Here is a 26,697-nt window from a genome sequence, read left to right as displayed (position 1 = left end):
AGAGCGGCGATCTCTGTGTGTCACAGAGCTGGATTTGAATTGCCCGGGCCGTAGTAACAATGTCCCGCCTCCTGTGATTAAGTCACACTGATTAAATGTCCCGGGCAATTCAGCTCTGTGACACCACGGAGATCGCGGGAGGAAGGACCGGGAGCGCTAGGGTGACATTCCCACAATGGGCGACACATGGGGCAGACCCCATCCCCTTTTGGTATTGGCTGTTTTTTTTTTTTTCTTTTGGCCGAAATAAAATAAATAGTTTCGGACAATAATTTTTAGCAGCCGAAATTTCGGTGCACCCCTAGTTGCAAAGTAGGAAATCGCCAGCATTCACCGAATCGCCCTGAAGAATGGGATCATTCAAGGCCCTGAAACGTTAGCGAGTTCACCTTTGTGACATTATACATTCACAATAAATCGTGGATACGCATCCTTAGAGTGCTAGTGACTTTGTAGCAGTGGTCTTCATATTCTCTACATAGGTGCTCTATAGTAATCTTTACCTTTGGGCTGTAGTACTGTAATGGAAACCAGGGTCAGAGGGGCCAATACAGCCAAGAAAAAGACAGATGAAGTTTGTCAGTTTTTCAAACTTTGTTACATCTGCCAGCAAGAGTCCTTAACCACCTCAGTCCCGGAGTCATTTTTTGATGCAAAAAAAAAAACACAAAAAAAACGGACCGTCGTCCATTTATATCCATTTTTCGTCCGTTTTTTTTTTTTTTTTTTTTTTTTTAAAGGAGCTTACAGAGCATTACACATGCAATCAGCAGAGCATGGGTTCCATGCCAGGCTCCTGCAGGTTTTCAAGATAGTGATCTGCCAGTACCTGAGATAAAGGCAGGTAGTTACTTGAGAGCATGACAATCAATGAACCAAGAGCGCTTAAGCTGTCAGCTGCAATGGCTGATGGTACATGTAGTCTATTCATTCATACATTCATTTATTCATTCATTTAAACTGAATGAATGACATGGCATCCTTGGGGGGGGGGGGGGGGCCATATTGCCTCGCCGTTTTCAAAATGTGACAGCGGATGCAGGGAGAAGGACCCCTGCCTACCATCGTGTGTGCGTGTAGATGCTGGAAAGTTTCACCCTAAAAACAGGCGCAACGTAGCATGCTCCAAACGTGAGCTTATCCTTTAAAGCACAGTGGAGAGAAATACAAACTTTGATGGGATACATAAATTGAAATGGTTTTCTCTAACGGTATGTCCCCATATGCCTGGAACTCAGCTGCTCCCCCCCCCCCCCTTCTTAAAAATATAAAGGAAGACAGTCTACTTGTAGTACAGACGTTTTTTATTTGAACAAATTTAAAGATAAACCTTAACCCAACATGCAGGTCAGCTTGCTTGGTAGATAAACCAGCCTGCTAAATGACTCCAATTTCTCAACTGACATTCATGGAGCTCATTCTGAATGTCCTGCAATGTAAACCCTACTAGCTGATTCGTCTTCAACAATTCTGAAGACGAACCTGTGACAATGCCTGTCCCTGTATATACTAGTCTTCCCAGAACATACTGAAAATGCCTGTCCCTGTATATACTAGTCTTCCCAGAACATACTGAAAATGCCGTTTAAAACAAACCCATGTGGACAATATATGGGAGTTGAACACCGACGTCTCTTTTCTAAAAAGGTGCAAGCTCCAAGTTTTAAACTTTTCTCAAGTATATACTTCAGTGACACTATGCCTATGGTCAAAGTCTTGAAAGAAGAAGACTACTAATACTTACAGGAAAGGACCTATTTTGACCTTTCACGTCACATACGGTAGCATTTTACTGCTATAACCAGCCAGTGTCCCTTAATGAGGATTGCAAGACAAAGAGTAGAACAAAGCCTATAATTTACTGTGGCTTGCAAACGCTGGCAGTTTCCCAATTCTATTCTCCCTTTCCAGAAAGGTCGAGTCATTGCATTCAGAAGAGGCCGCTTTCATGCTTGGGTGCCAATCGTGTCCTTAGAGTTATGGTTAGTAACAGACTGCATTTACACACTGTAGTGAATCCAGTCATTACCATTTGAATCTCAAGTGAATTAGAGAGAAGCCGTGCACAGCATCCCATGATGGGGTAAGAGCAGCACATCTTCCAATCCTACTCACAAAATATGCCGTTTGTTTCAGCACAGCCCTAGAAAAATCCACCCATGACTTGGCTGCCAGGTCACTTTTCACGACGGTCGGTGTGCCACCAATTTACATTTCATTCTACAGTATAAAAGCAAATCTCTGAAAAGAATAAAGTGGTTCTAAAGTCTAAACATTTTTAAATCTTAAAGGGTCACTAAAGGAAAAAAAGAATTTGCCTAAAATTAATGTCTGCAAGGTAGACAGAGAATAGTGTAACGATTCTGTTAAAAAACGAGTAAATACCTATTAAAGGGGAGTTCCACCCACAATTTCACTTTTTAAATATAAATACCCCTGTAATACACAAGCTTAATGTAGTCTAGTAAAGTTAGTCTGTAAATTGAGGTCCGTTTTGTTAGGTTGTTAGAGCATTTAGTTAGTTTATAATCTAGAAATAGACCGTGGCCATCTTAAGTGTGGGCATCATGAAGCCAGACTGTATGACTTCCTGGATTTCAGCCTTGCAGATCTCGCACAAGCGATGTAATAGGTTTCAATCAGGTTTCCATAGCAACGGGAGTGTCAGCGGAAGTTGCCGCCCCTTCTCTATGCAAATAGGCTATTTGCAAGGACTACTGGGATACATGATGCCTATCCCAGAAACCCTTGCGATTAGCCTTGTGACTTAATAGCCTAGGCTAATAAGGAGGAGGAAGTAATGAAGGACTACAAAATAAAGGTATTTACAAGCAACAAAATAAATAAAAATGGTCCATTCTGAACACTATGAGATTAGGGCATCCAGCACAGACAAACATAAAAAAATGGGTGGAACTCCACTTTAAATTCCTTCATCTATATCACCTCCGGCATTCTAGTTTCTGTTCTCTCATTCACTTCCTGGTTTGCATTGTTCGTTCATGTAGAACTATATTTCCCAGTATGAATTGCGGCATGCCCAGTAATTCACACCTCCTTGAAGTCTAGCACGTAGAGAGCGTCCTGCCACACAGATGTAGTTCCCAGTAGGGGGTGAGCATGTTACTGACCACCGTAGTAAACCCTCCCATCATGGTGGTCAGTAAAAATTAGACAAGCAGGAAGTGAACAGAACAGAGAAGAAATAGAGCAACTTCTGAGCAAAAACGAACAATGAGGAAGTGAAAAGAGGAATGTCTGCAGGTAAAGAATGCTTATTATGAAAAAAATATATAAAAATTCTTTCCTTTACAACCCCTTTAATGCAATCCTTGCATTAAAGATTTGTACAGACGTTTAAAGGAGAAGTATAGCCAAAGCTCGTTTGGTGGTACTTCTATAGATCACAGGCGTGCAATTCGTTTTGCACTCCTGTGACCGGTTTTCAGCAGAGAGCGGGCCGAAGTCCGGTCTCTGCTGACATCACGGATTTCAGCCAAGGCCCTGCGTCATCCCGACAATGGGAGTCTGGACCTGCCCACCATCTTGGCCAGCCGCTCCCCACAGCTCAGCACTCTAATGAATGAGGAGGAAGCAAAGCGAAAAACTTTGACTAACAGTCTACAGCTCCCTGCTCAGGGAACTGTGAGAACCAAGCCATTGGTGGTGTTCGATCTAGAGGTCGACCGATATATCGGTCGGCCGATATATCGGCCGATATTTGGCCGTTTTTGTGAAATCGGCATCAGCCGATTATCGTGAAAAAATCGGCCGATTCGCCGCTACAATATCCAGGCCTTGAGGTCCCTTGCCTTCCAGTCATGTACTGACCAGTCACCAGTGCCCCCGCCCCCGCCATGAATCCTCCATCCGCATTGGCCTCTGCTACTCACCGCAGGTCCTGGAAGTCTACGTACGGCGGCGAGTAGGGGCGTGACGTCACGGTCCTTCCCCCGCAGCTCGCGGTCCACTCCGTGCTCACATTGCGAGTAGGGGGGCACGCCTGTCTCTCACGTCACCCTTGCGTGCCCCACCCCCTGCTGCTCCTGGTTCCCGGGTCTTCTACTGGCTCTCCGTTGCGAGTAGAGGCGTGACGCCCAGTGCGCGCCCCGCCCCCTGCTACTCCTTCCCGGCTTCTTATTTTGCAGCATCCCCTGCATTCGAGCTAGGTATGTGGCATATTCGTTCATTGATGTAGATCACTATGGGCATTTATTTTTTGTCAACACTAACACTGCTGGGCAAGGTCACGCTGATGGGCACTTTTTTATGTTAAGGGGCACTCTGATGGGTATATTTTTAATGTGCGCACTGATGAGCATATTGTTTTAAGAGGCACACTGATGGACACATTTTGTTGTGCCCATCAGATTGCCCCTTAACATAAAATATGCCCATCAGCATACACATTAAAAATATACCCATCAGAGTGCCCCTTGACATAAAATTTGCCCATCAGAGTGTCCCTTAATAACAATAAATGTGCTCATGGGCACATTTTATGTTATTAAGGGACACTGTGATGGGCAAATTTTATGTCAAGGGGCACTCTGATGGGCACAACAAAACTTTTATGTTAAGGGGCACGCTGATGGGTATATTTTTAATGTGTTCGCTGATGGGCATATTGCATGTTAAGGGGCACTCTGATGGGCAAATTTTATGTTAAGGAGCACGTTTTGTTGTGCCCATCAGAGTGCCCCTTAACATAAAATGTGCCCATCAGCGTGACCCTTATTTTAAGTTAAGGGGCACAATGCATCCCCACCCATCCCTCTCCACAACACATGGCTGTGGAGGAGGCGGGTACAGAGAGAGGTGGCTGTGGAGGAGGCGGGTACAGAGAGGTGGCTGTAGAGGAGGGGGTACAGAGAGGTAGCTTTACAGCCACCTCTGTACCTCCCTCCGCCACAACCACCTCTCTGTACCTCCCTCCGCCACAACCACCTCTCTGTACCTCCCTCCTCCACAACCACCTCTCTGTACCCCCCTCCTTAAAATGACTAAGATTGTATTTTTTTTCTTTTTTAATAATTATGAGGTGGCACTGATGGGCTGCACTGGTGGGCACTAATGAGGTGGTACTGATGGACACTAATGGGCTGAACTGGTAGGCACTGATGAGGTTGCACTGACAGGCTGAACTGGTGGCACTGATGGACACTGATAGGCTACACTGGTGAGCTGCATTGGTGGGCACTGATGGACACTGATAGGCTACACTGGTGAGCTGCATTGGTGGGCACTGATGGACACTGATAGGCTGCACTCCACCTTTCCACCCTAAACAATAACCTCCTCCCCAACCTAGGTTTTCTAAAATAATGGGAAAGAAAAAAAAAAAAAAAAATCGGCCTAAAATATCGGCCGCAAAAATCGGCCTAAAATATCGGCCATCGGCCGCCCCGATTCTGAAATATCGGCATCGGTATCGGCCAGAGAAAAACCCATATCGGTCGACCTCTAGTTCGATCGCTCGGTTCTCAGTGCAGAGGCGCCGGGGGACAGATGCAGCATCCACCTAGGCAAGTATAAAACTGAAATAAAATAAATTTTTCCTTTACTTCTCTTTTTATATAATAGAGCAGTGGGGGTCAACTGTATTGATATGGGGGGGGGGGCACAAGTGCTGCCCCCAACATCCCCAAAAGCCAAACAAAATGCAGTGAATAGTTAGTGTCAGGGACAACAGACACACAGAATACAGTCGAGAGGGTGCAGACATGGTGCAAGAGATGATCAAGAGACTGAATTAGAGGCGTTGGACACTGAACATGCTGCAGGAGAATTTTACATTACACGAGACTGCTAGAAATTACTGTGCAATAGAATAACGCGGATTAGTGTCTGCAGGGTCTCCGAGACATGCACAAAAAGTGCCAAAGGGTTGCATGTGGCCCCTGGACCACAGAGGCACATGCAGCAATCCAAATAGGTCATACATTGAGTCAGCGTCTATTTCCTACTCTGTTGCTGTCCAAGTCTTGGCTGCAGGAATTTCCACCCATTCTTAGGGACCACCAACAGAGCAGCAAGTAAGGCCAATGCTGGCCATACACTATACGAAAAATCATCCGAAATTTCGTCATTTAGACAGTTTGTTTTTCAGTTAATGGGCACAACATTTTTGACCCAAAAAAAACAAAGGACAAGTTTGGAAATTTTCTGCCAAACAAAACAATAAATTGAAAGGTTAATGTGTTGCCCGAACGTTCATTTTTCGAAAATGAATTTGGCCGATTTTTATATAGTGTATACCTCTCCTGTGCCCAGGGAATGACAGGTGTGCCATACTTGCAGCCTGTCAAAACACAATGCTAGGCTTAAGAGACAAAGCGGCCGTACTGATCTTCCCACATGAACACCTCCATTTCAAATATATAGTGTTTGAGTGCTAGCAATTTCTCGATTTGGATTTTTATGGCACCATCTTTGGCCACGAACTAACTGAGTGACTGTACAGCACAGAATGCTCACTGTGGCAATAAATATTTGACAAAGTCTCCTTACCCCTCACTGGTGTAGGTACAGCAGTTTAAATACTCAGGGCCAGATTCACGTAGATCCGCGTATCTTTGCGCGGGCGTAACGTATCCGATTGACGCTACGCCTCCACAACTTAGAAGGGCAAGTGCTGTATTCTCAAAGCACTTGCTCCATAAGTTGCGGCGGCGTAAGCCCGCCCAATTCAAATTTGGAACAGGGGGCGTGTTTTATGTTAATAACTTGTGACCCGACGTGATTGACGTTTTTCACGAACGGCGCATGCGCCGGCCGTGGAAATCTCCCAGTGTGCATTGCTCCTAATACGCCGCAAGGACGCATTGGTTATGACGTGAACGTTAATAACATCCAGCCCCATTCACGGACGAGTAACGCAAACGACGTAAAAAATTAAAAATTCGACGTGGGAACGACGGCCATACTTAACATTGGTACGCCGCACTTACGCCACCATATAGCAGGGGAAGCTTTACACCGGGAAAAGCCCAACGTAAACGGCGTATCTGCACTGCGTCGGCCGGGCGTACGTTCGTGAATTTGCGTATCTAGCTGATTTACATATTTCTAAGCGTAAATCAGCGTACACGCCCCTAGCAAACAGTCGGATCTAAGGGAAATCTATGCGTAACTGATTCTAAGAATCAGGCGCATAGATACGACCGGCCAGACTCAGAGATACGCCGTCGTATCTTTTGAGAATCTGGCCCTCAGTCTGAACAGATCTACTCCTATTGTAGAAGAGCAGCTTTCATTTGGGTATACCATAGTGGGAGTAGGCACAGGGTTTGGCTTGAGGTCAGTCATTGGGTGTGTACGCCTCAGGAAAGGATGGCGTTAGCCGGTTACTTCTCCTTTGAGCAATATTCTAATCTTAGGCCAGAGAAATACTGTATGCGAGAGGAACATGTCAATCCTGAGGGTACAGCAGTGGTCTGTCCAATCATCTAGTTAAAACACTCACCATAATAAAGCATACAGGTGACCAGTAAGGCCAGTTCTCAATTTCCTGATAACGTTGGTATATGGCCTAAAGTATGTGACTGGGAGACGAGCAAACAAAATGGAATTATCAGAACTCCGTAAATTCCATTATGACGGCTATTCTGTGACAGGCAATCCTGGTGTCACACCCCGGCCAGGTACAACCTGAAAGTCATGTAAAACATGCGATATCTGTTAGGTGCAAAAACATTTTGGCAAATAGTAAAAAAAAAAAAAAACGCCAACTAAAAGTAACTTGCAATTGTGCATGAGCACAGCTGAGAACAAATATGACAAGTATGCTGAGCAGCGGACATATCCTTTTTCTACAGGCAGGTTGCCATGCAGCTGTGAGAAGGCCTGACCTTCAAATCTATGGCAAAAGCACAACAGCAATTCCGTCATTGCCCTTCATTCACAAAAAGCACAACCAGGACTGGGGTCAGGGTAGGTCATACAGCCACATTGGTTTTATTGCATGGCCATGGCACTATATAGCCATGTTGTAAGTCTTCTGGGTCAGGTAGTAGGGCAAGACATGCACCATATACCTGCACCCCTAACCTAAATTCGCATTTAACCCTTGCCAAATCAGAAATAGTGACCCCTCTAGAGAATGAGAAAAAAGATGTCGTGGGCTATAGGAGATTTGTGCGATTAGTCAAAGTTTAGGGGGAAGGGAATGGTATCTTAAGGCGAATACAATACATCAGTAAGGATCAGATCACATTTCTATACATTCAAAGTTTATCTTCCCTTCAGCGCAATTTCAATGCCATGTACGCCAGTAAAATGATCCCATGTATTTAATGAGATTTTGGTTCATTCTTGACATTAGACAGACTCCAACTGTCAGATAAAAATGTACACATTAGGTGCGTTTACAGGCATCAAGCATGTTAATTGGGCGTAATTTAATTTCACTGGCCAAAATAAATAATTTATTCTTTCCATTAAAATAAATAAAACGCTCAAGCGCTAAAAGCACCTAGTGTTAACAAGCGTTTAGGCGCATTAAGACACATTTACAAGCGTCAAGCATTTTATATGCCCAAACTCTGCTGCTCCTGGACACACTGGCAGTGTTTTTTTTCCCTGCCTCTAAAAGTCCATGTCGGTTATTTGCTAAAGCAAATCCATTGTGCACTACAAGGGCACTTGGAAGTGCAGTCGCTGTAGATGTGAGGGGGACATGCAAGGAAAAAAAAATAAAATAAAACAGCATTCTTTGCTTGTACATGATAGAAATCAGCAGAGCTTCCCCTCATTTCAGATCTTCCCCTCAGATCTACAGCAACTGCACTTCGGGAGCACATGTTGTACGACGTGTACAAACCAATGACTCCCTATGAGAGCCTTCTTAACTGTTCTGACACACTAGGATTGTTTTGATTGGTCAAAGGATAAATCGGATGGAAGAAGGACCGATGTTGCAGGGCAAATTAGGATGACAGTCATTCAACAGTTCTGTCGTACCAATGTGAACACTGCTTTAAAAAAAGGGACACTAAAAAGGTACATGTTTTTTCACCTTAATGCCGGGCCTGAGTAATACAGTGAACAGCTATAGCCACGGGGCTGTATCACGGGAGCGTGCCCGCAAGGACTTACCACCACGCGAGCTTGCATGAAGGTGGAAAGTTCTTGCGGGCAAGACCAGAGACAGCCGCAGAGGGACCCCAGAAGATGTAGATCGGGGCCACTCTGTGCAAAATGAGCTGCACAGTGGAGGCAAGTACAACATGTTTGTTATTTAAAAAAAAAAAAATTCTCTTTACAACCCATTTAACATGGATCTTCGCCGTTTTAATGAAAAGTAGTATGATGCTTGTAGCTAAGAGTTTGCCTCGTCCAGAAAGTGGAACTGTGGGGAGATCTAGATGCTCAGAAACCGAGAGGGGGGGGGGGGGGGGGAGGGTGGTCAGACAAGCGAGCACCCCCCCCTGAAGAGCCATACCAGGCCACACGTTGAGGGCAGCAAAGACCTGAAGTGACCTTGAGCTTATAGCAGGAAGTGGCACCTGGAAGCAGTGCTGTCGGTCCGTCTGGCATACGGACCTGGCAGTGAAATGGTTAAAAGGCTCATGCACACAGGTGCAATCTCTAGTATAGCCTAAAAACGAAAGTGGCTCCTGATGCGCCATACAGACACCCATAAATATAAAAAGTTGCAGGCGGCTGTACACCACAAAGCAACAGTGCATTGCTGCTTACAGCCGAATGCAACCAGTCGTGTCCATGGGTGGCTGTATGCCCCAGGGCACCAAAACACACTAGTTTGGAGAATGTGCATTAGCTCGAATGTTAATGCCCAAGGTTGGCCCTAATGTGTAATGTAAAATTTATGGTGCTATAACAAAGCCATGCTGTAAAAAGTAGCAAGTATGAAATCTTCAACACAAAAAGCCACTATTGTGCAGAAAATATTTTCAAGCACACATGAATTACAAGAATATTCTAAAGCCAGCTCCCAAGGCTTTTGTGTACTGCACAGTCAAGTGACAGTTAATCATCAGACTGCAAAGACATGAATCTCTGGCATTTAGAACCACAATTGTGAATGTGGGAAAATACAGAAACATACTTTTGGTCAGCCAGTTATAGCTGTGCAGCTCCGCTGCGACCCGCTTATATTTTATGACCCGTTAGAAGTCCTCATGGAAACTTTGTCCGCTCATATGAAGAATTGCCCTTTACACAGCTGCATGAGTCAGTATGCAAACTTCTGCGGCTCATCGGTGACCATTCTGCAGAGTCAGGATCCCTCAACCAGCAGAGACCACAAGCCCATACAAGTGTGTAAATGTCATCTGCTTTGCATTAACAGCACACACATATTTGTGCAAGGAGAACGCACCAAAATTCTGTACATAAAAATGACTAATATGCAAGGTCTCAAGCTTTAACTTTTAGGTTCAAGTCTAGCTACATACCTTGAGTGACTTGCATTTACCTTTTACATGAAACACATAGAACATTTATTTTGGTGACAATTTTATACAGAAAAGATTATATATTGCAATTTTATATATTGCAGTTTACTAGTCCTTATACATCCAAGAACATCTGGGTGCATTCGATTTTGCCTGGTGATCCTGCAAGTAACATTTTGTGCTAGGTTGGCAACCTTCACTCACTGTACTTATGGCGGAGCAGCATAGTTACTTTCGCATTCCTGCTTGCAATTTTAATTGAGCGATTTGCACACAATTTTGCATGCCGCATAGGGCTAGCCTATTCACTAAAAAGTGTGGCCTTTTGAGCGTTTGTGCAAAAAAGCTCTTGCTGCTTTTGAAGACACAAGTTTCACGCAATTGTTAAAGGTGCAGTTTGCCACGATGCAGAATCCCATCAGGCTTAGGGTGCCATTAAAGGATAGTGGCACCCAAACGCCAGTATGCACATCGTGCAGACATCACCACATGATTTGGAATCTGGGGTAAAATTGCGGCGATTATGCACCAAAAATGCAAATTGTGAATGAAGCCCAAGACAGGACTACAGGAACACTGCTCATCTCCATTAAATGTAGGAGGTGTTTTGAGGTTCACAAAAGATAGTTGGGAAGGCCGATAATCGTTTTGATGCACAGAAGTGAGAAGCGCACACACACACACATGAATATATAAATAAAAAAAAACATTTTTACACATTATGCTTGGGATTAAAAATGCATTCATAAAAAAATGCATGCAGCATAATCCCACAATGTATGCTAGTTATCAGCAACCTGGTTAAATAGACAATTACATTGACTCACATTAAATCACACATGATGCAAAATATACACTCAGTTTGTGCAAAGATCTATTCACTTAATAAGAGAAATTGTTGCGTTTGCAGAGTAGCCTGGAACACCTTAGGCTTCATTTCCACTGGCGTTTTTACAGCCACTGTTGTTAGGCTTTTTTACAGCTTAAAAACGCCTGTCCATGTTTATTTTGTAAAAAAAAAAAAAAAAAAAAAAAAAAAAAAATTTTTTGTGAGCTGCAGCTTTAAAAATGCCGCGGTCGCGTTTTTGAGCGTTTTTACAGCTCTACTCTGGAGCTTCAGAACGCCCTGGTCCCGCGTTTTTTTTACAGCTCAAAAACGTCTATGCCACTTGCAGCTCAAAAACGCCTATGTGGGAATGAAGCCATAGAATAACATGGACAGGCGTTTTTAAGCTGTAAAAAACGCTCAGAAACGTGGCTGTAAAAACGCCAGTGGAAATGAGGCCTTAGTAAGCAGAACACAAGTTACAGCCTTGCAACTTGATCTAGGCTGATTGCCTCTCCAATAATACAGGTGAAATATGGCAGAGGTAAATCACTTCTGTCAAAGCCAGGTCTACAAGTTTTACCAGATACCAAAAAAAAAAAAAAAAACACACACACACACACACACACACTACACCTACAGTTCAATGTCCCTTGCTGCCCCCCCTTAAAAAAAAAGTGCAGATCCAGAAAAGCCGTTTGGCATACTGGATTCTTATTATCGCTTTGGACTTCCAGTGATGTGTAAATTCCAGTCCTACAAGACATTGCAGACTCCATTACTAAAGCAGGCCAGTTCAGCAGGTACCGGCCAAGATTCAAACCATGTATGGGCAATGCTGATTGTACCCAAGTGGATCAATCAACTTTAATATAACCAGCCTGACAAGTTTTTCATGCGATTATTGCCACTAGCAATAATCACTGTGTTCTCCTGGCCCAACCCTATAGAGAAGGAGGGGGTAATAAACACCCTCCGCTCCATAGGATGGCATAACAAAAGCCTCTCCCCGTAAAACTGCCAATACCACCAATAGAAGAGATCAACTAAATCCAAAAGGTTTTCTGGAGCAAAAGCTGCACACTCACTTAGCACTGAGGACTTGTCCAGTCGTTGTGTGCCGACGCGCGCACACGCGCGCACCCAGGCTTGAACTGAAGACGGACCAGTGTTTTTTTTAACCGAACAATGCAACTATGAAAAGGACCTGCAATTTTGCACTCTCCAGGTCTTAGTAAATCAACCCCTGTGAATCGACTTGACTTGATTGGATTTGGAACAAGTTTTAATTATGAAGGAGTCTATGGTATACTGCCAGCACCTTTTTTGTGCTGCAGAAATAACTTGGGAGTTCAGCTACAGCTTACCCCCTTTGCCAGGGCCATGTTTGCCCACATGCAGGCAGTCCAATTCATATCAATTGGGACACAGCCACTGCTCCCAATTGGACATTCGTGTGAGTGTGTGTGTCCCTGAGCGCAGACAATATCGAGTTTGGGGACACCAACACCCATGCAGATGCCGAATTGGGAGCAGCAGCTGTGTCTCTGAAACCATTGCACCACCACTTGCATGAACAGGACTGCCTGCAGGCAGATGCATGGAACACCTGTGCATCCCTATGCAGGCAAACACAGCCCTTGCATGCTTGTACACTTAAATACACCCCTGTGAACAAGGCCTTAAAGGTGAAGTTTACAGGTTTTATTTGGGATACAGCACAATACATACATGTGTGCAATGGGGTGTCTCCTGTTGTCTTCATCCCTGCAATGCCACGAGATACTGCCCTGAGCAGCTGTTTTCCACAGCTGAGAGTCAACTGCAGCCACTGCTACTGAGAAAAGTTGCCCCCTCAAACACTCGTATAACTACACTCCCACAATGCATCACGTTTGGTGAATGGGCTGTAGAGATCCTGTCATTCAACAGCTTTAATGCCCATTTACAGACAGCAATGCATTGTGGGAGTGTAGTAATACAAGCTCTGTGACGGAGAGGGCAGAAGGGGACAGGCGAGCAGAGCAACCCTTTTTCTGGAACTGGGAACGCTAACGGAAACCTCTTGCCAATGAAGTTGAGAGAGAAGATATTTCAAAATGTTAGCAAACACACAAAGCTGATAAATCAGTCTCGTATGAATCAGATGTTAGATACATTCTAGATGTCTTGCTGCATTTTTGAAGCTTAATCATTACAACAAAGGTGAAATGCCACAGGAAACGCACACCCTTGTGCAAACAGTGTTGCTCACTAGACAGATGCAGAAGACACACCATAGAAAAGGGATCTACTCACTTTACAATGTTTGGATGGTCAAAGTGCTCAAGGCGTTTCAGCAGCGCTACCTCTCTGACAGTAGAAAGGGGAAGTCCATTCTCGTTTGTCTGCACGCGCACATTTTTGAGGGCCACAAATTTTCCACTTCGCAGGTCTCTTGCCTTGTACACCGTGCCGTAAGCGCCAACACCAATTTCAGCTACAGGTTCATACTGTCCTCGTATCTCCTTAGCCATATTCTTGGCCACCCGACTGATTCTGCCGTCTTCTCCCTGTAAATAAGAGGGCAAATTGCAATTATCCTCCACTAAAATCAGGCAAAAAAACAAAGACAATTAGCATCCTTCAATCCAAGGAAGTATGTTTGGAACACGATTTATGGAATGAGACTATAAAATAGGCTTTTCAGGAAACAGACATATTTAATAAGCTAGTAACAAGGAGCAATGATGTTGGGCAGTAGTAAATGACAGCAAGAAAAGAATGCTGCAGTCACAGGAGTGAGAAATAAATATGAATGGTTGTTATGGGGTGCGGCACCTAAAGCTGAAGTAGTTTAGCCAAGGAATATTCTTAGATCTACAGCCACTGGGCCATAACTAAGTGAAGGATATCCACCGTTGTGCAAACAGCTGGATCCTGGCGAAACCTTTGCTGCAGAGATGCTGGTCCACTTTCTGGTTCTAAACTTTAGGTGTGCAGGGACTGGGCTGTGGAAGGGCAGGAGTGGCCAGTTCAGGCTTTCAGCAGCTTGCTGAGAGGCCGAGTCAGGTGTCGGTCAAGGCATGTGGGTGAATCTTTCCGAAGCCAGGACCAGCTCTGACATCAGCCGACAGCCTGCTTTAGCCCGCTGTCTGCTGAAAACAGGTCACAGGAGTGTAGGAAAAAAAATGCTTCACAGGACAGTCAAACAAGCTTTGGCTGTACTTCTCCTTTAAGAGTGCATCAGGTCCAGGATAAAGCAAGTTCATCCAAAAACAATCGGTAAGAAATTTATCGTTTTTTTTTCTATCTACGCGACATTTAGATGACTTCCAAATTTCCCACAGTTTAACCAGGGCTGTGGAGTCGGTAGATAAATGTTCCGACTGCTCAGTTTTTTGTACTTCCGACTCCTCTGTATTAATATGCGAATGTATTTTATACATTCCTTGAAGGAAAGAAAGGCAACATACGTGTCATTACCACAGGAGTTTTTATAGCCTTAGCTGAATGACAGCAGTTTTTCCAATGGTTTACAGCTTCAGTCTTGAACTATTGGCCCTCCATTCCCTTCACTTATACAAGTGTCTCACTCTCTAGTCCTGCAAAAAACATATTTATTTAATCCCTTATCAGTGAGAGGCTAGGTTACACATGGACGCTGCGTTCCCTGTAACAGCAGAACACAACACTATGGAAAGTATAAGTATTGCAGCTCCTAATTGTGAGTTGTGTGCCATATAGTGAAGCACATGAAAAGCATGCTTCTTCACGGTCACTTAACGTGTTCGTTTTGCGGTTACGTGAGGCACTGCATGCATTGGTCTTTATTCTTACAGTAGAGAAGTCATTAATTATAACTTTTTGTGAATTGGGACATTTAAACTTGCTTTTTTAATTCCAATCTAAATTTAGTAGGAGTCGGTGCATTGTTTGCCGACTCCACAGCACTGAGTTTAACACCATTCCAGAGTTTAGAATTTTTCCATAGCGCCTTGAAAACGATCACATTCTTGTTGAACTTGTATTTAAAATAACAAAACAAATGGTCTTCACAGTTGGTTTCCTTTTTTGTCAAACCTGATGGGCCCTTTACACATTAAACAAAAAAAAAGAAGAACACTGCAGTAGCAAGGTCCTATAATTAATATTTTATAATGAGTTACCGCGGGCTCCCAACAGACAAGGAGAAAATGAACCGTGAATCGCATTTTACCAGATCTGTCCCAAGGCTAAGACACGGCTATGGATATATCCCTATGATTTGTACCGGATACTGCATCTACTACTCTGGGACATGGCCGCTTACAGAGGTTCCTAAAGAAGATCCTCGACCACATGATATAAATTGAAACAAAGTGTCGCACCATGTGAACATGCCTGTTCTGCTGCATTTGCAGTTTAAGGTGTAAGTCCAGTTAAATCCTAACTATACGTAAACCTGTTCGCACCCCCGTTCTAAGCCTATTCTAACTACCCTGTTAAAGGAGTTCTCCAAGCTAAAACTTTTAACCCCTGCTGTGCCCGGGCTGTAAACCTATACAAAATAAACTTTCACTTACCTGCCTACGATCCCCCGTTGTTCCGATATCGCCGTCCTGTTCTCCGGTCGCGGTCTGTTCCACTTCCTGCGGGTGGGTGACTCACAGTGCGCTCAGCCTATCAGCGGCCGCAGCAATGTCCTGTCACGGCCGCTGATAGGCTGAGCGCACTGTGAGTCACCGACCCGCAGGAAGTGGAACAGACCGGGACGGCGATATCGGAACAACGGGGGATCGTAGGCAGGTAAGTGAAAGTTTATTTTGTATAGTTTTACAGCCCGGCACAGCGGGGGTTAAAAGTTTTAGCTTTGAGAACTCCTTTAAGGAAAGAGGTCTATAATTGCCTATGCTGAAGGCAGTTCGGTCACATGATCAGCTCCCAGCTCCGGCATACAGGAGGGACAGCCCACAACGAATACCTCATAGTAAGCCTACGGGTGACATCAGCTGCTGTCTCCTCCTCACTGAAGTCAGCCGCTGGAGAGATCATGTGACTGGACCAGAGCGTAATATATATATATATATATATATATATATATATATATATATATATATATATATATATATATATATATATATATATATATATATACACACACACACACACATTCCTTTCAAGGGGTAGGCTTAGAATGGAGGTGGGAGCAGGTTTAAGAAAAAGTTCAATTCTTTAGTCCTAGCAAAATTAATGTAACATGATTTTATATCAGCCTGCAGAACTGCATGTTGATGTGATTTTTAGTGAGGGGGTTCATGTAGAAATAGGCACTATTGTCAATCTCTCCCCTCTATTTGAATGGAGCACACAGCAAAAAACTGTGCCTGGTCTGCCATGCAAGCATCTACACAGGATCTGCGTTCCAAGAAATGCAATGAAAAGCAGGTCAAATGCAGCCTCCAAACTGACATCCATTATTGGAGTAAATGGCAACCTGGCGTTTTGTGTTTGATGGGCGATTTAACGCCTGCCTACACATGTCTCATTAGTGCACTTCTTCACAGTGCTGGGAAACTGAAAAGCCAAGACGACAAATCGTCAGCTAGAAAACAGAAAATAATCAGCCATGTACCACTGCCCATAACCTCCCCTCATAGGCTGGCTTCACCCGCTGTCACAGTAATGCCCATGTAATGTCTGGGTGCAACAATTCAGCCCATTCACTAGAGTGGGCTGCCTAGATCACCAGGATGCACTTTTTTAGCAATGCAGCACATGGTACTGCGTTATTGTGTGCGGCACTACAATGCTGCTGTATGTGAAAGGTACGCTTGGTGCCATTTAGAATCAACAGCACAAACTGCCACACTCTACCATCCTATATTAGTGTGAGGGTTGGTTCACACTACTTCATTGCAAGGCAATGGACGTTGCTTACGTAGTGGTGCTGTTCATTATGAATGGCACCTCAGCACATTGCAAACGTGTGTGTCGCAGCGCTGTGCAACGTGTGACAATTCCCTAACTGCAGCCAAAAAGGGTGCATGTCTGTTCTCTGCGACTCTGAGGTGCTCTGCTATACTGTACATTAGGAATGGGCTGCCCAACACTAACCACTTCAGCGACGTACCAGTACAGTCACTTAAAGCGGGAGTTCACCCAAAAGTTTCTGCAGTTAGATCCAGCCAGGGCCGGTGCTAGACTATTTTGCGCCCTAGGCGAGACCAGCTACTTGCGCCCCCCCCCCCCCCCCAATTTTTTTTTAAAATAAAACTTCTATACTGCTAAAATTTAATTTATATACCTATATAAGGTATAGAAAGGGCGCAAAACAGTCTAGCACTGGCCCTGTCTATACCCCCCTGTGATGTTTGTTGACCCTCATTGAACTGCTGTACACAGCAAGCATAATTGCCAACAATTCAATTTTTTTAGAGAGAGAACTGGGTGACAGCAGGGCAGAGGACTGGGTGACAGCAGGGCAGAGGACTGGGTGACAGCAGGGCAGAGGACTGGGTGACAGCAGGGCAGAGGACTGGGTGACAGCAGGGCAGAGGACTGGGTGACAGCAGGGCAGAGGACTGGGTGACAGCAGGGCAGAGGACTGGGTGACAGCAGGGCAGAGGACTGGGTGACAGCAGGGCAGAGGACTGGGTGACAACAGGGCAGAGGACTGGGTGACAACAGGGCAGAGGACTGGGTGAAAACAAAACAGCATTTTTAGAACCTTTTTTTTTTTTTACCTGCTGCTCTGCCCAGAAAGACCTGCTATCATTCCTGAGGCCGCCCATTCCGCTCTCCGTCCCCCAGTGAAAGGCGGGATCATCTCTTGGCTGGCCACACCCCCTCACGAGTCCAGACCATGAAGGGGGCGGCCCAGCTCCTCGGCATCAGATCCCTGAACCGCCAAACAACTCTGCCGCTGTGGGAGCCGGGGGAGGGACCTGTCAGTGTGCTGCACGTGGATGTGATAGTTTCCTCCCCGCGCCTCTGCACTATCCCTGGCAGCAGACATTCCCTCTCCTCCGGAACTCCAGTATACACTCCCGAAGACACACCGCACAGGGACAGCAGCTCCAGAGGTTACATCCAGCGGTGATGAGTAGGTGACAGGCCAGGGATGCGCCCTAGGTGGCAGTGCGCTCTAGGCGGCTGCTTAATCCGCCTAGTGGTAGCGCCGGCCCTGGATCCAGCATACTGCTGACATCTGCAGTATGCTGGTCTTTTTTTTTTGGTACTTATCGTTATAGCAGTATTTTTTCTATGGCTCCGAGCGGGGAATGGGTGTTCCCGAAGGCAAGCAAGTTGATTGACGGCCTTCGATAGCGCGTCACGGCTTCCGAAAACAGCCGAGATGACACTTGGCTGTTTACGGTGCCTGCCGCGTAGAGCTGACTGCGCAGGCGCCCCGTAAATTGCCGAGTGTCACTCGTGTATCTTCGGAAGCCGTGACGCGCTATAGAAGGCTGTCAATCAACTTGCTTGTCTTGAAGGGAACGCCTATACCAGGAAGTAATCCCCGCTCAGAGGCATAGAAGAATTACTACTATAACGATAAGTACCAAAATAAAAAAAATAAAAAAGACCAGCATACAGCAGATGTCAGCAGTATGCTGGATCTAACTGCAGAAAGTTGATTTTTGGGTGAACTCCCGCTTTTACTTTTAGTAGTTATACCAGGATAATGCCTGCATCGTTTTTTTTTTTAAAACAGTCAGTTTTCTCATAAAACCAATCCTAGCAGCTAATTAGCTGCTGGATTGCTTTTACAAGGCGCCGTGAGTTCTTCCCTCCCACCAGGGGGTGCAAACGACCAGCCGGCGCTTATGCAGACTGACGATAGAGGTAATCTGAGACAAGAACAGCTCCGATCACCTCTATGGTATAGGAAGCCAGAAGCGATGAGCATACATCACCTCCAGTTTCCCCAGACGTAAACAGCGCCATTTTTAAACAGGGAAAACACCAGATCAAACCGATCTTGGTGTGGTCAAATGCTTTCAAGTGCAGGGGAGAGAGAAAAAATGCATTTGAAAATCTGCTGCGCTAATACCGGGTGACATAAAATTGCAAACCCCACCATTTTATTCTTTAGGGCCTCTGCTTTAAACAAAATATATAATGTTTGGGGGTTCCAAATCATTTTCTAGCAAAACATACTGATACAGAAAAAAGCCTGGTCTTCAAGTGTGCAAAAAGTAAATAAATCTGTACAATCTTCTTTAGATTTACCAAAGCTTGAAGAGGGCATGCTTTTAAATTGTATCAAGACAATTGCATAGCTGATAAACTTAAAGAATATTGCTCAATCAATCAGATTGTATAGTGCTTGGTGACCATAGACCAGGGTTCGACAAAATCCGGGCGCCAGGTCGCAATTGCGACTAGAACTAGTGACCTGGCTCTTGGGGAAGGAAGCATGGGCCTGCAGAAGGCCGCAAAGCCGATGCCTCAATTACCATCCTGTGTCTGTTTGCCCCCCACGTCGCGCGATCGCGTCGGTCATTGAGGCTGCGGCCTTCTGCAGGCCTATGCTTCCTTCTGTGATCTGGCGCCATCTTGTGGTGGCCGTTGGCATGACAAGACAACGAGCAATGCTAATGGAGCTTCCCCTGTGTTTTTACTGCCATCTCCTTCCCTCTAATTAGAACCCCCAAACATTATATTTTTTATTCCAACACCCTAGAGAATAAAATGGTGGTCGTTGCAATACTTTCTGTCACACCGTATTTGTGCAGCGGTCTTACAAGCGCACTTTTTTTTTTAATTAAAAAAAATAAGACAACAGTAAAGTTAGCCCAATTCTTTTTATATTGTGAAAGATGATGTTACGCCGAGTAAATTGATACCCAACATGTCATGCTTCAAAATTGCATCCGCTCGTGGAATGGCGACAAATTTTTACCCATTAAAATCTCCATAGGCGACTCTTAAAAAATTCTACAGGTTGCATGTTTGGAGTTACAGAGGAGGTCTAGGGCTAGAATTATTTCCCTCGGTTAGGAGCGTCAGGGACCGGTCTTGCGCTGGAAGGATCAATGGATTAGCCAAGTATAGCTCTGCTCTTCTCACCGCTAGATAAGAACGAGCCGTAAACCCATGAAGTGCCACCACCGGATCGTTTTTTTTCTTTAAATGGGAGTGTCTGAAACTCACGTATACACATAGCTGCAGCCGCTAAAGTCTATTCTCCCCCAAGAAAACTCAGGTACTTTTTCAAGCAACAGGTGATAAGCATCCCAATGTTCAGCTGAGCATGGGATTCTTCACCCTGGGAATTCTTACACTTAAAAGGGGGTTTTCCACCTTTTTTTTAAGTTTATTAAGCCCTGGTTCACACTGGGTACGATTTGGAACGATTTGAGATGCGATTTGACATGTCAAATCGCATCTCAAATCGGCGGCAATTGTCGGCAATGGCACTGTCCTAATCAGTGCGACGCTGCATCTACGATTTCAAAAAGTAGTTCCTGTACTACTTTTTGCGATTTCGGGCCGCGATTTACATTAAATTGCGGCCGAAATCGTGGCCGCAAAATCGCGGCCGCAAAATCGCGGTAAAATCGCGCATTTTACCACGATTTTGAATTCGCAGCAGTGTGAACCTAGGCTAAAAGTCAGCAGCTAGAAACAGTGTAGCTGCTGGCTTTTAAAAACTGACACTTACCTGCTCCAGCGACGCGCCGCCCGGGGCTCCGCTCCTCGCCCCCCCCTCGCCGGCCGGCGTCTTCATTCTTAGTGTGGGCACCCGGCAGTGAGCTTTCGGCTTCACGGCCGGGCACCCACTGCGCATGCACGAGCGGCGCCGTCCGATTGGACAGGCCCTTGCCTACAGGGAGGGGCTGTGAAAAGGCGATTAAGCTAATCGCCTTTCCAGCCCCTCGACGGAAGGAGGAAGTGGGACAGGAAGTCCCCTTCTCCTGAAGCCCCCACTCCCCCCCAAAAAAATTACATGCCAAATGTGGCATGTAAGGGGGCGAGGAGTGGGTTAAGCGGAGGTCCATTTTTAGGTGGAACTCCTCTTTAAAGAGGAACTGCAGTCTGCTCACATAATTTGTAATAAAAACATCTTTGCCACTCTGAAGCTTCCCTCCAACTACTATGCATTTTTTTTTTTAAATATATACTGCGATTCTGTACTTGCCAAATTTGCTGCAGAAATCTCCCTCTACTAAGTCTGGCTGCATCCATTTTAAATGTGGGCAGCTGAAGTTGCTGCCTGTTCACTTCCTGGATTTACACAGAGGCACACCTCCAGCTCTGCAGCTCTTATTGGACCTCTTATGACTCATCCCCCCTCACTTCCTGGCAAGCTCTCGCAAGAGTTAGAGCTGTGCATGATGTCATAAGCCTAGGGTTTTTACCAGACAAGAAAAAGGAAGTGGGCTGTACAAGGTATTTACTGGCAGAAAAAAGGTTTTACTATTACAAAGTTAAAAACAACAAGGGCAGAAGATTTAATAGACGGAAAGATGAAGAAATGACTGAAGGTCCACTTTAAAGTGCTTGTATTCCCACTCTTTCAACTTGCACCTACAGGTAAGCCTAGATTAAAGCGGAGTTCCACCCAAAAGTGGAACTTCCACTTAATCCACTCCTCGCCCCCTTACATGCCACATTGGGGGGAGGGGCTTCTGGAGGAGTAGGACTTCCTGTCCCACTTCCTCCCTCCGCCGAGGGACCACTAAGGCGATACGTCATATCGCCTTTTAGCAGCCCCTCCCTGTAGGCGATCACCTGGGACACGTGACAGGTCCCAGGCGATCGCCTGTCCAATCAGAGCGATGCACCGTTCGCGCATGCGCAGTATCTGCCCGGCCATGAAGCCAAAAGCTGTCACGGCCGGGTGCCCACAGTTGCAGTGGAGGCGCCGGCAGTGAAGGGGGGGACCGGAACGAAGCTCCCAGCGCACGTCGCTGGACCGTGGAATAGGTGAGTGTATGTTTATTAAAAGCCAGCAGCTACACTTTTTGTAGCTGCTGACTTTTAATAAACATAAAAAAAAAAAAAAAAAAGTCTGGAACTCCCCTTTAAGGCTTACCTGTAGGTGCAAGAAATATCTCCTAAACCTACACGATTACGGAGATATTTTCACAGAAACGGGCACCGCTGTCTACCGCGCGCAGCGGTTCCGTTTTTTGTGAGTGGCATTAACTGGGTTAATGCCATGTTTTCGCACATGCGCGGGGACCTGCCGATCCCGCGCGCATACGCGGGAGTGACATCATCACCGCTTCGGCCAATCACAGCGCCGATAACAGGAAATAGCGACGAGGGGACATGGCAGTGGATGGGACCGAGGCAGGCTTCGATCTCAGGTAAGTGACACATAATGAGCTAGTATGTTGTGCATACTAGCTCATTATGACTTTCTATTGCAGGTGTGTTTTTTTTTTTAAAAAGGAAAAACCAAGTGTTTACTTCCACTTTAAGGACTGGTTTACACTGCTGCAACTTCAAAAGTCACACAACTTTGTAGCGGAAATCCCAGTGCGACTTCGGCATAATCTGCATACGACTTATTTGACAGAAATCAATGCAAGTCGTGCTGAAGTCACACCAGAAGTAAAGCAAGAAAATTTTTCTATGTCGGAGTGACTCCTATTAGCTTACCAATCATTAGATGTGGTGGCTACATTTGTTTTCTAGTCTTCCCCCCCCTGGTGATCTGGTCACCCCTCCTGCATTAGAGCAGGGCTTGACAAATCCCAGTCGCCAGGTCGACTAGAAATAGTGTCCTGGCGACTTGGCTTGGAAGGTGGGCAAAAAATAAAATAAAAAATTTGTGAGCTGCCGCCATCTAGTGGTGAGCCGTTGGTATTACAAGTTATTATCACCAGATGTGTGAGCTGGCGCCATCTGGTGGTGGCCGTTGGTATTACAAGTTAAGCATTACAAGTTAAACAGCAATTCTAATGTCATTTTTCACTATTTTCACTGCCATCTTCTTCCCTCTAAGTAGAACCCCCAAACATTATATATATTTTTTATTCTAACACCCTAGAGAATAAAATGGCAATCGTTGCAATACTTTCTGGCACGCCGTATTTGCGCAGCGGTCTTACAAGCGCACTTTTTTGGGAAAAAAATACACTTTTTTAATTAAAAAAAAATAAGACAACAGTAAAGTTATCCCCATTTTTTTTTATATTATGAAAGATAATGTTACGCCGAGTAAATTGATATACAACATGTCACGCTTCAAAATTGCATCCGCTCGTGGAATGCCGACAAACTTTTACCCTTTAAAATCTTCATAGGCGACGTTTAAAAAAATCTACAGGTTGCATGTTTTGAGTTAGAGGAGGTCTAGGGCTAGAATTATTGCTCTCGCTCTACCAATCGCGGCGATACCTCACATGTGTGGTTTGAACACCGTTTACATATGCGGTCACTGCTCGCGTATGTGTTCGCTTCTGCGCGCAAACTCGTTGGGACGGGGCGCGTTTTCTGGCTCCTAACTTTTTTAGCTGGCTCCTAGATTCCAAGCAAATTTGTCAAACCCTGTCTTAGAGTACCCCCCACTCAGAACAAAAGGAGCACATTTGGACAACTGCATTGTCAGTCTGGGGGGTAGGTGCACTACAAATTGAAGCTGAACATCAGCTAATACTCCATAAACAGATGGCTTCCATTCACACCTGGGCGTTCTGGAATTTTCTGCCAGAATCTGGCAAGTTTGCGATGCCATTACTTTTTAAAAGCACCCCAATCACAGTGCGATTTTCCCATGATAAATCGCGGGAATCGTCACCCAAAGAAATGCAGTAGCTTCTTTTGAACATGCCTCCCGTGATTCGTCTTGCGATTCCAGGTGTGAATGGAGCCTTACAGCAAGGAGTCCCCCCCTCCCCCTTTTTAGATAAATAAAAGCTGATCATTGTAAGCACCCCTACCAGTGTTAAATGGCTTGACTTACCCTAACTGCTACATCTGCTAGCGAGCTTGTGCTTTTGAAAAACAATAGACTGAAGCTGGACACAGACAGTTTGTTTTTCTGGTTCAACCATTGCTGAATAAAAAACACAGATCAACAGGCATGACATAGGGATCTTTCCTGCTGCCCTATTGGCCCTCCACAAGAAGACAGTGGGGCAGATTCACGTAGAGCCGCGCAAAATTGTGCGGGCGTAACGCATCCGATTAACGTTACGCCGCCGCAACTTACACGGGCAAGTGCTGTATTCTCAAAGCACTTGCTCCGTAAGTTGCGGCGGCGTAGCGTAAATCGGCCGGTGTAAGCCCGCCTAATTCAAATGTGGAAAGGGGGCGTGTTTTATGCTAAACTACTGTGACCCGACGTGATTGACGTTTTTTGCGGAACAGCGCATGCGCCGTCCGTGGAATTTCCCAGTGTGCATTGCTCCAAAGTACGACGCAAGGACGTCATTGGTTTCGACGTGAACGTAAATGAAGTCCAGCCCCATTCACGAACGACTTACGCAAACGACGCACCTTTTTCAAATTTCGACGCGGGAACGACGGGCATACTTAACATTGGCTGCGCCTCATATAGCAAGGGCAACTATACCCCGGGAAAAGCCTAACGTAAACGTCGTAACTTTACTGCGTCGGCCGTGCGTACGTTCGGGAATTCGCGTATCTAGCTAATTTGCATACTCTACGCGGAATTCGACGGAAGCGCCACCTAGCAGTCTAAAAAACAAAATGCAGTTTAGATCTGACGGCGTAAGAGACTTACGCCTGTCAGATCTAATGGATATCTATGCGTAACTGATTCTAAGAATTAGACGCATAGATACGACGGGTCGGATTAGGACTTACGACGGCATAAATGGCGCTGCGCCGTCATAAGTCCTCTGAGAATCCGGGACAGTGATCGGTGCTCTCAGCCATTGGATGCAAGTGCAGATTTCCCAGCATGCCGTTGGTTAGACTGGCTTCTGTTGAACAGACAGCTGTACACATGTGGAGGCACATTTCTGGCACCAGGCTTTACTGGCCGGATCACCAGATGCCCACAGTAAGGGGGGAAAAAAAAACAGCCACCACCTATGATTGGTAAGCTATAATATAATAAAAAAAAAGTTGCAACTGGGTTTACTAGGGCTCTCAGGAATGGCACAACGCTCAGGTGTGAAAGGTGCATGGCAGTGCCAACACATGTGAAAGGAGCATGGCAGTGCCAACACATGTGAAAGGAGCATGGCAGTGCCAACACATGTGAAAGGAGCATGGCAGTGCCAACACATGTGAAAGGAGCATGGCAGTGCCAACACATGTGAAAGGAGCATGGCAGTGCCAACACATGTGTGCAGTAGACCCCCCAACACACTGCAGTACAGCGCCCCACTGTGTACACAGCCTGTATTGCTGTGCTGCCAATAAGCCTGCACGGTCCCTTTAAATGAGAGGAGAGGAGTGTCGGTACACGTGTCTGTCCCGGAGATCATGGGATCCATTGTGCGGAGCACATGGCCTTATCATCAATGGACACAGGAGGCCACGATCGCCCCTCTCCCCGGGGAGGACGCCTACACACACCGATCACTTCCCCGTGTACATCCGTCTCCCCTTACCTAGGCGATCAGCAGCTCTCACTCATGTCTGTCCTCAGAGCGATCCTTCCTCCGTCCGCCGCTCACATGTCACCATACAACACATCTACAGACACTGCTATCACTTCCTGTCACACGCCCTCTACGGGGCTGGGCTCACCCCTCAAGCGCCCCGCCTCCTCATCACTGTCCCCGCCCCCTCACACACTCCAGAGGGCTCTGCACACACAACAGTGTGACGTGTGGAAATGTTTGGGGGAGAAACACGAATGGATTCCAATAAGTTTAGTTCACACCATTGCAATGCTTTAATGTGCACTTCAGGGCTCATTCACACCAGAAAGTGCGCATTCACACTGACGCGACTTCGATTTGTGTTTAACCACTTAAGACCCGGACCATTAGGCAGGTTAAGGACCTGGCCCCTTTTTGCGATTCGGCACTGCGTCGCTTTAACTGACAATTGCGCGGTCGTGCGACGTGGGTCCCAAACAAAATTGGCGTCCTTTTTTTCCCCACAAATAGAGCTTTCTTTTGGTGGTATTTGATCACCGGGGCCCAGCTACAGCTCAAATGCTCCGGACCAACGTGGTCCCGAAACCAAGAACACTGGGTCACTAAAGGAATTTTTTTTTTGCTGAAATGACTGTTTACAGGGTATAGAGACATAAAAGTTAACCGATTCCTTTTAAAAATGATTAAAAATAGATTAAATTCAATCATATACTGTGTCTCTAGTTTCACTTTCGGTTTTAAACTGGTTTCATGTTTCTGTGAAGTAAAGAGACCCACAGAACAAAAACAAACAAATCCAGGGCAGTGTTTTGTTTTTAAAATGAATCTGATTGGTTCTGTTAAGTTTAAGACACACAGTAATGACAGCTTAGGCCACCGTGAAAAGCTCCCAGTACCATGGTTATAAGGAAACAGACAACCAGGAAGTGTGGAGATCACAGCAGAATTACAGCAACAT

General features: G+C 45.6%; 1 protein-coding gene across 1 annotated transcript in view; it reads right to left on the bottom strand.

Moving 5' to 3' along the window:
* The window catches only part of CDK4 (cyclin dependent kinase 4), a 74,531-nt gene extending 48,663 nt beyond the window's left edge, over positions 1 to 25,868 (bottom strand). The window contains exons 1-2 of the mRNA XM_040340867.1: positions 25,746 to 25,868; positions 13,543 to 13,796 (exon numbers count right to left, since the gene is read on the bottom strand). Of these exons, the coding sequence (XP_040196801.1) occupies positions 13,543 to 13,760 (218 nt within the window). The 5' untranslated portion in view covers positions 13,761 to 13,796; positions 25,746 to 25,868. The remainder of the gene's footprint in view (positions 1 to 13,542; positions 13,797 to 25,745) is intronic.
* Between the last annotated feature and the right edge of the window lie 829 nt (positions 25,869 to 26,697).

This window comes from Rana temporaria, chromosome 2 (assembly GCF_905171775.1).
Source record: "Rana temporaria chromosome 2, aRanTem1.1, whole genome shotgun sequence".
In the NCBI taxonomy this organism is placed as follows: Eukaryota; Metazoa; Chordata; class Amphibia; order Anura; family Ranidae; genus Rana; species Rana temporaria.
The sequence above is the reverse complement of the archived record's forward strand: the minus strand, read 5'-3'. Positions and strand labels throughout refer to the sequence as shown.